The sequence below is a fragment of the Ixodes scapularis genome, unplaced genomic scaffold (assembly GCF_016920785.2).
Source record: "Ixodes scapularis isolate PalLabHiFi unplaced genomic scaffold, ASM1692078v2 ptg000712l_1__unscaffolded, whole genome shotgun sequence".
Classification (NCBI taxonomy): domain Eukaryota; kingdom Metazoa; phylum Arthropoda; class Arachnida; order Ixodida; family Ixodidae; genus Ixodes; species Ixodes scapularis.
This window is the reverse complement of record NW_024610026.1, coordinates 130103-139621: the sequence shown is the minus strand read 5'-3', so window position 1 is coordinate 139621 and position 9519 is coordinate 130103. Positions and strand designations below refer to the sequence as shown.

Genomic DNA, 9519 nt, shown 5'->3' with positions numbered 1-9519 from the left:
CAGCGCCACAGACGCGTGCAGGGACACGCTCTTTCACGCGCTTCTGAACAAAAAATAAATGTAAAAGTGGGAACAAAATGGCCAGATGTCTCCACCCTAAGCAAAGTGCACATGAAGAACATGGTTAACATCGCACATGAAGGCACCCTAATCCAAACCACTTCGCTCGTAGTGCCCGAGAGGGCGCTACGAGCGAATTGGCTTGAATTAGCTGTTTTTTTTCCACATGCGGAGGTACCGAAAAAGCACTCCGGTGGCTCCACTCGTTGTTTCTAATACAGTCTAGCGGAATCGCCGTACACGCGCTTTTTACGGCAGTTTGATACTTTAGACCCATGTTACGGATAAAAAAAAACAGAACGCAGGTTGGCCAAAAAACGCGTTTTTTGTGTAAGCTTTGCCAAATTATGAGGCGCTGGAGAAGTACAACCTTCTCCGTTAAGTCCTTATTTACAACTCTTTGTGTTCGCCCTCCGGCCATTAAAGAGCATGCGGGAACCCTTAGAGAAATGTCATATATGTTCCAGATATATTTTATATAAGGCCGTATGTGGACATATAGGCCCCTTGCAGATGACGTCATTTCCGATGCCCTCCAGAGAAAAGGGAAAGAAGGAGCTCCGCTCTTATCAGGATCCTCCTTTGTGCCTCCCGGATTTGTACAGGCGTCGCTATTCTCCCCCCAGAAGATTATAGAAGATTAACCTGTCACTCAAAATTCTTACAAAAGCAGCTTCCCTCTCCTCCTTTTACTTGGTGTTCAAAAGTATGCGATGTGACGTCAGTGCAAGGAGCCTATAAGTAGACATATAAGGCCATATAAGTAGACATATAAGGTCATATATAGCCACACAAGGGCTGAAATCAGGGCAAATATGGCAAGGTGACACCATATATGACGATATATATTGCCAGATAAAGTCATATGTAACAGTATATGATGCCTGATACTCGTATATATGGCACTATATGGTGCTAGATATGGCTCAATCCAGCCATATACAGATGACTCAATGTGGCATGCAGGCGAGTTGTTCGCTCTAACAGTGTCGCGCTCTGTACAATCATTTGTTATACGAAGACATATTGCATATCTCAATTCTGAAATTTCTCTGAAACATGTTCTTTTATCTGTATGGCATAAATATTTTTTCAGGGAAACTGAATTGCTCTCACTGTGTTATTTCTAAGAAAACACCAAAAACACTTCACATCAATTGCATATATTTATTTGTGCACCGTTTCCAGATTTCATTAGTTTTTCATGACACCCAAATGACAAATCAAGATGAGTATATAGGTATGTGCGACAAAATTAGTATCAAGTTATTTTCAATTGTAGATGACTTGCAACTATAGCCGGTTACAGGTCAAGAACAAAGCGGAAAGAGATGGGAAGCTCTTCCCATCTCTTTCCATTTTCTACTAAAGTGAAAAGAGATGGGAGGAGCTTCCACTTCAATCTTGACCTGTCACCGACTGTATGCTCATTTACCAAATCCTTCAATCAGACAAAACATCCTTAAAAATGCAATATCAAAATTGTGGTTCAGCTACAGTAGCTCAACGGCTTGTTTATTGCAATGAATACTATGATGCAGGATTCTTAAAAAAATCAATCACTAATAAAGTAGAAGTATTTTTCACTCTTAAGAACCTCTGAACATTATCTTACACAGCCATGGAACATTCCTGGAAGGATGAACTCAAGAAATAGACCTTTACCCAAGTTGTGCATTCTGTGCCTAATAACATCAAGCATGTTTATTGTGACAGCAAAAAAGCAGTTACAATTCACACCATATTTGTACAAGTCATCACGCAAATGTAATTACATAGAGAGCACATATGTTGTTTGGCTGTGTCTGCAAACAGGATGAGCGTTAAGTGATCCAAGTATACAAATTATAAAGGTCACTATGAAGGGAAGACAAGGCCGAGGACGAGGGTATACACAAGTCTCTGGCATTCATACAACGCATTCATGTACACCACCAAAAATTCTGATATAAGATGTGTTTACAAAACTAACTGTAATCATTTTATAGTGGCGAAGTATTATATAGCAAGAACCAACACAGATTGTCAACATTGAGGGAAGCTAAACTTCAAGGAAACAAAAATGTATTGCCGTTAAAGCACGGTGGAACAAAATCTCTATGGAGAACAAACTAGTCAAACAAAACCTCCGTGGAGAACAAACTATGCAAACATATCACGCACCTGGAATTCCACCTAAACGACATAATATTAGCCGCAAAAGTTTATGCGTGACGAGCAATACAAAAATTTGCTGTTACTGGTAATGTGGACGTGCTATATGCACGTGGGTGATACTTCACCCCTCGGTCTCTGAATAAGCAAAGAGGATGCCTGGCTGCCAGATGGAGCAGCAGTTCATTTTAGTGGCTGTTTCCTGTGGACCATAAGCTTTTGTGGCTTACATATTAGTAAAAATAGCTAACACACAAAACAAATATTGCAGACCAATCCCACTCAATAACTCGCAATATAAACTGAACATAGTACAAATGACATCATATGGCTAATATGAGGAAATTCTGAAAAGCTCTCGACCCGACCGAGAGAACGGTCTAGTATCATGAAACTTTACTTATCGACATATTCACCTCTAAGCTGAACTTCCTTTCAGATCTAAAAAAACGAAAGCATTCAGCACGATCTGGTGTGTATGATGGATTATCAATGCAATAAAATCCCAAGCTCTCCAAAACATGCATGGTCATTCCGGCCCTGTGAGCAGTGCATTGTCCTGCATAGAAAGAATGCCTTTGCATAGCTCCCCTCGCAATTTCTTCCAAAACCTCCTTTGGGAGCGGCAGTAAGCTGGGGTAGTATTATGCACTAATTGTTTGACCCTTCTCGAGATAGCCATCAAAACTCCTCCCTTGTCTCCAAAAAAAAAAACGTGGCCATGACTTTTCCTGCAAATCTTTGGGTCTGTTGATTGGTTTTCGGATCATAGTGATGCAACCATGTTTCATCAACCGTGACAAGTTGTTCAATGAAATAGCCTCTGGACTGCTCAAAATGCTCCAAAATCAATCTGGGCATTTCTATTCGGCGCTGTTTCTCATCAGCACTCAAACATTTTTGTTACTCATCAGCACTCAAACATTTTGATACATACTTGGCTGAGAGCTCGTGCACATGAATTATAAATTCTTCCATTCACATGATACATCTAGCGTTTCTGCAACCGTTTTAGACAAGACTCGCTTATCTGCCAAAATTAGATCACAAAAGCGATCAACAATTCCAGGAATTTACACTGTCTAAAGCCTCCCTGATCTCATGGCATCCTCATACTCAAAATCAGAATGCAAAAAGTTAGCACATAATTAATGCACAGTTGAGTATGACGGGCACTTGTCACTCAATGTTTCCATTGTACACACATGAATTTCCCTTGGAGTTTTCTTCTGCAGGTACAGGAAGCTCAGGAAAGCTCGGAGTTCAGCACTTGAAAATTCCACACTTGCAGTAGACATGGTTCAGTCGATGATCTAAGACAAATATAAGATTTGTGTTACAAACCTGCAAATGGGAACCTAAGAATATAAAAGAACACTCTTTTCACCTACAGTGACAGAACAGTCATATCTTGCGAAGTGGGTTGGGCCGAGAAGTTTTCAGTGCTGCCTCGTATAATTTCAGACAATCGAAACATGAAAGCTGACCTCAAGGAAGAAACTACAAATTCATCTCGTAGTTGTTGGGGGAAATGCACACGAAATCTAGCACAGCTATGCACTTCGTCATTGTTGATGGAACTGGGACCACATCAAGACGAACGCTTTGGCGGACTGCAATGATGTGCGGGACTGAGAATCTAGTTTCCTCATGGACGTACTGCACACTGCATTCATGCAGCTTCTGCTGTACCAAGAACAACTGTTCTTTGTACTTAACAAAGCACCGAATTAGAGCAAAAGTTCGTTGTTCGTCAACAACATACATCACAATGAAATTGTTCCTTCGGGTCTGGTTGGTGCAGAGCCTAGAGGAAAATGTCTGTGAGCCAATTGTAGCTTTTTTGTAGATATTTAGGTTGTCTGTGTTAGAAAAGAAAGATGTCAAAGCTGTCCTCAGTATTGCAGTTGCTTTGCATGACCGGCCATGACACACAAAGCTGTTGGGAGCACACAGTCTTGTGAAATGAACAGTGTCTAACTTGCTCAAGACCATTTTAGCACGAGACTGCGGCCTCACATGCCTATACATAGCACTTAACGCATTGCTGATGCCCACCAGGCTTCCTAGTTGTTTGTCGACAGCTTGGGTCCCTTTGACAAGGCGCACTAATTGCCCATTCCTGTCCTCAAACAAAAATGCCGATGTGGCCCAAAGCGGTCCCCAGTTCCTGCCTGACTCTGCGACGTGTGTTAGCTGGTGTACGTTGAAAGAACAAAAACGTTCCCCATACAGCTCATGAACACCATCAACAAACCGAAACAAAAGCATCTGTGAAAGGTCAATTTGGTCCTTCGAAATTAACTCGGAAAGCAACATGTAGACGGCACCAATCAAAAGAACAAAATGTTGTAGGTAGGCATCCGGGAGGCTGTACGAAAAAACGGGAAAATAAAACAATAGCCAGGCTCGCAACTCGCTTGCCTTCCAGTAACAACGATGCTTAAGGGAGCGCGGGCACCTGCTAATATAATCCGGCGGTCTAATGGTCAAAAGGCGGTTGTCAATTGTCTGAAGATGACGGCCCAAGTAGCATGGCTCCTCATGATGTTTTGAATCGAACCACATGCCCAAAAAAGTTTTCACCACACCCAGCAATACACAATGCATATGTTCGACTGCAAACCCAGTGCAGATATCAAACGATGGTAAGAGGACAGTTGGACCTTTGACACCTTTCACTGAATACCCTCTTGTCACAGCTTGAGAAGCCTGCCGCCTCATCTGCCGACCGTTCCTCGACAGGTACGTTCTTCCAGGAGGGTAGACTCTCACATGCCCCTTGCTCTGCAGTAGGTATGACTTTCCTGGGTGCTCACAAAAGGAACACCCATACAAACCATTAAACTGCCTGATGGCTTGGAGCATTGGTCGCGCAACAGCGTCGACAGACGAGATGGGGGCCATAATGTATGAAACAATGGTCTTTACCGTTTCGGGATGTCGCCAAGTTAGTCCGTTAGTGGCAAGCTCTATCACTTCCAGGACAAAAGGCCTCAAAAATGTGTTTATCGTCGGCTTCACACCGAACCACAGGAGCGTCAAAATTTGAAATCTCTTTCGGAGCAGCGGCGGTAAATCAGGGATGGTGCAATGAACTGGCCAGAGTGATTTAGTTGAGCTTTTGAAAACCTGCACACCATCAGTGTTCCACAGGAGTGAGAAGTTGAATTTGGACGAATTAGCAGGCTGTTCTTGATACATTAAGCTGTCGACAATATCCTTAACTGGCTTGTTACTTGTTTTGCCGGAAGTTTCGGGGAAGTAGGCGTATATTCTGTCGTCTTCCAGAAATGATCGTAGTGTGTCGGCAAAACTCATTTGCAGAAAAGTGCCCTTGCTCCGGCAGGCCTGATCACAAGTTGGACAGACTGTCGCTTCCTCAGCTAGGTATTTTTTTTTTTTTTTTTAGGTATACTGTTAACCCGTTAGGGTTGTTACAGGGGTGCACAAGGCACGAGAATACATATGACCAAATACAAAAAGAAACAAGGACACTGTATCAACAACAATTCAAACATACAAAAATAGCGCTTGACATTGAATTTATAAATCGTCAAACAGCGACGAAGCAAAGACATCACTCAATAACATCACAATTTTCTCATGATTATACGTGAATAGGAAATACTAAGGATTCGATAGATATCATTGAAAAAGGTTCAGAATGCTTTTTTCAAACAAGGTTAGTGTATTTGCTGTTGTTAATTCTTGTGGTAGGCTGTTCCAATCAGTTATCGTTCTTGGAAAAAAGGAGTATTTATATGCATCAATATTTGCTGTATCTATTTGGTAGTGGTTTAAGTGGTTGCCTCTGAGAGGCCTGATCTGCCGAGCAACTATGTAAGGGTCCGTATTAAAATTAAATTGGCCATTTTGTAGCATATAAAAGAATTTAAGGCGTGCTATTTTTCTACGGTCACAGAGCGTTGGAAGGTTGAGATAGTTAAGCATTTCCTGTACTGATTCTGTTCTCTGATATCTCGACAATATAAATCTGGCTGCCATCCTTTGTATTTTTTCTAGTTTATTTATCTGATAGGCTCTAAAAGGATCCCAAATTATAGAAGCGTACTCTAGAGTAGGCCGTATTAGTGCTTTATATGCAGTTAGTCTTGTCTCAGGGGGAGTGAGCTTGAGATTGCGCTTGAGATACCAGAGTTTTTTCCTAGCAGCTGAGCACACATTGTGAACGTGAGTTTTCCAGCTTAAGTTTGATGATATGGTAAGGCCAAGATATTTAAACTCGTTCACCTGTACTAAAGGTTCGTTTCCAAGCTTGTATACGAATGGTAGAACATTTTGTTTTTTGTTAGTTATAGTACAATGTATAGTTTTAGTTAAGTTAATTTTCATTTTTAACTCCTTAATCCATTTTTCTACTGTCTGCAGTGCCGAATTAAGCCGGACCTGATCATCGTGGCAAGAGATAACTGAATACAACAAGCAGTCATCTGCAAACAGGCGCACCGCAATAGAGGGTCCTATATTTTCCACTATATCGTTTATATAGCACAAGAATAAAACAGGTCCCAAAACGGATCCCTGCGGAACGCCCGAGGGAACGCGGACATAACAAGAGTTTGTTTTACTTATTTCTACAAATTGTTTTCTATTTGTAAGGTAGGCCTTGATCCACAGGATAACTTTATGGTTTATACCCAGTTTCAGTAATTTATTTATAAGTTCAGGATGGGGTACTCGGTCGAAAGCTTTCGATAGGTCGCATAAGGCATCGATCTGCCCTCTGTTGTTCATAGACGTGGCGAAGTCATGCAATGTTTCTGTAAGCTGGGTCACAGTGGAGAGGGATTTTCGAAATCCATGCTGGTTCGAAAGAAAGATATTCGAATGTTCTAAAAACTTAAACAACTCCTTTGAAACAATGTGCTCTAGTAGTTTGCAACATGCACACGTGAGGGAAATGGGACGATAATTTTCAATTGAATGTTTATCTACAGATTTATAAACTGGAACGACCCTCGCTGATAACCAATCTAATGGTACTTCGGAATTTACTAGACTAGCACTAAAAATAACAAAAAGATATTTTGAGACCCACTCGGCGTAGCGCCTTAGGAAGGTATTGGGTATTTCGTCTGGACCGACTGCTTTCTTTGTGTCCATATCTAATAGTAGCGCAAAGATACCCTCTTCTGTAACTTGCAATTCTGGCATATTCGAGTGTGACTCATGACTAAATTCACCAGCATTTTCGGCGAGGTCACAATTGTCTAAGAAAACTGACTGAAAGAAATCATTAAACGAATTCGCCATTTCACCTGGATCAGTGATGACATGATTGTCATGAGCCACGTACTGCACACTATCTCTCGACGGCGCGAGGTGACGCCAAAACCTACGAGGTGATGTTCTTATAAATTCAGGCATGACCTCAGTAAAGTATCGTTCCTTTGCAGATTTTAGTTTATCTTTAAGAATACGAGATATCTCTTGGATTGTAGTTTTATTACGCGGCTTTTTCTTTTGTTGACGTGCTATTCTACGCTTGAGATGAATTATCTCTCTCGTTACCCAGGGGTTTTGCTTTGCAACACGTTTCACTTTTTTTGGAACGAACTTATCAAGACAGTAACGTATTATCTTTTTGAATTGATTCCACAACTGGTTCACGTCTTGTATATCTACGAAAGAAGAAATTCTTATTTCTAAATGATCCAGAATACTGACGTCATCAGCTCTACTGTAATCATACACTTCAGTTGTCGGGCAGTTTGCATTTAGTGATTGAGCGGTTAATTTGATGGACAGCAACACCAATTTATGATCCGACAATCCATCTTCAACAACCACCTCATAATTTTTCAAAGATTCTGACACAAAAATTAAATCTAGTATAGAACGGGAAGAATCAGTAATTCTAGTAAACTCTTGAACCACCTGTGATAGATTGTTAGAAAAAGCAATGTCAAGCAATAATTCACCGCTTTTAACATCTGTCACACCAGGATCTAGTTGGTCCCATTTAACGCTAGGAAGATTAAAATCACCAGCAATTATTATTTTAGATCTACAGGTGACATTTTCTTGTAAATAATCATAGATATTCTCAAAAAACTGCGGCGATGAATCAGGTGATCTATAAACCCCGCCAATTACAATGGAATGCCCGCCGAACTTTACTCGGCACCACAAACTCTCAGTAAATGAACACTCAGGCATCAAAATACACGAAAGGTAGTTCTTGTAAATTAAAGCGACTCCCCCACCACGGGAGCCTCTGTCTTTTCTGAGTATTTTGTATGACTGACAGTTAAGACAATAAAAGTGGTTACAAAGTCCTTTTCCCCTCTGGAATTGTGAGAGGAGCTTAAAGAATTTGAAAGCTGTGTGCGGAAGTGTGTTAGACGATAGTAGCATTGCCGAGAAACCAGAGAGGATTTGGCCCAAACATTCCCTCGTAAGCCGAAACTTAAAAAATATCATTACGAGTATGAGACAAGCCTCGATGTTGGTGAAAGAGCTGCCTCCATACAGCGGACACTCATCAGAGTGGCGGTATTCGGAAGTAACTGTACCACCGTCCTCTGCTGCACTGTCCTCAGTGTCAGAGTTGGCACAGGTAAACTCACCCGTCTCGCTCTCAGAACATGACACAGGGGGGCTAGATGAACATGCTTGTCCACCATCCACGGATAAGACCAACACATCCATTGATGCGTCATTGTCAGTCGGAAAACTGGTCGTTTCTCTGGAGGCTCCAGTTTCTGAGATCTCCCAGCGGCGACAGGTCTCTTGGGGAAGCTAGAATATAATGAAAAAATTGATCTACATTGCCCTTGTGAAAATTTCATTGTATCCCTTTGCATAGGAACTAGTTCATATATTTGCTTCTTTAGCCTTGGCTGGCATGACATCTGTGATGTAATGTAGCCATACCATGTTCTAATCTCGACTGACTGAATCGCAAACCAACAAGAAGAGCGAAGTAACTATTTACGATTGCAGCATGAAAACAGGGTTTGTATTTAGCAATGCATTGTCAATGGTCATCTGGCACCCTTTGATGGCTGAACTTTTTCATATTATTGTGTTACCCTGTGAGGGTGCCTAAAAAACGAACGAAATTACATTATGTATGTTCTGTGCGTAGGAACAAAAGGAGGAGCAGAAAAATCACTTTAGTTTCATTCCACACCTTGAATTTCTTTTGCACCTTTAGTAAAGGAATGACGGTTGCCACTCTCCAAGATGATGGAAATGTACTTTCCTGCCAAATGCGATTAAACAAATACAAAATTATGTCGAGTGTGGAAGGGTGAAGGTGAGTAAGCATATGGTAGT

The 9519-nt window shown here is 41.3% G+C and overlaps 1 protein-coding gene across 1 annotated transcript; it reads right to left on the bottom strand.

Moving 5' to 3' along the window:
* Window positions 1-3645: 3645 nt before the first annotated feature.
* On the bottom strand, window positions 3646-9117 carry LOC120839930. The gene is made up of 4 exons (XM_040210329.2): window positions 9067-9117; window positions 8808-8969; window positions 8487-8718; window positions 3646-5600 (listed from the first exon to the last, which is right to left on the bottom strand). The coding sequence occupies exons 1-4, from the start codon at window positions 9115-9117 to the stop codon at window positions 3715-3717; spliced, it is 2331 nt and encodes a 776-aa protein (XP_040066263.1). The 3' UTR covers window positions 3646-3714.
* Window positions 9118-9519: the final 402 nt, after the last annotated feature.

Excerpts from the sequence above, each read along its gene's own strand:
- LOC120839930 (XM_040210329.2), bottom strand. The coding sequence starts at position 9,117 with ATGGTATGGCTACATTACATCACAGATGTCATGCCAGCCAAGGCTAAA. Across the intron at positions 8,970-9,066 it reads TGCCAGCCAAGGCTAAAGAA|AGACCTGTCGCCGCTGGGAG; the intron begins GCAAATATATGA and ends AGCTTCCCCAAG. Across the intron at positions 5,601-8,486 it reads CCACTTTTATTGTCTTAACT|CTGAGGAAGCGACAGTCTGT; the intron begins GTCAGTCATACA and ends AAAAATACCTAG.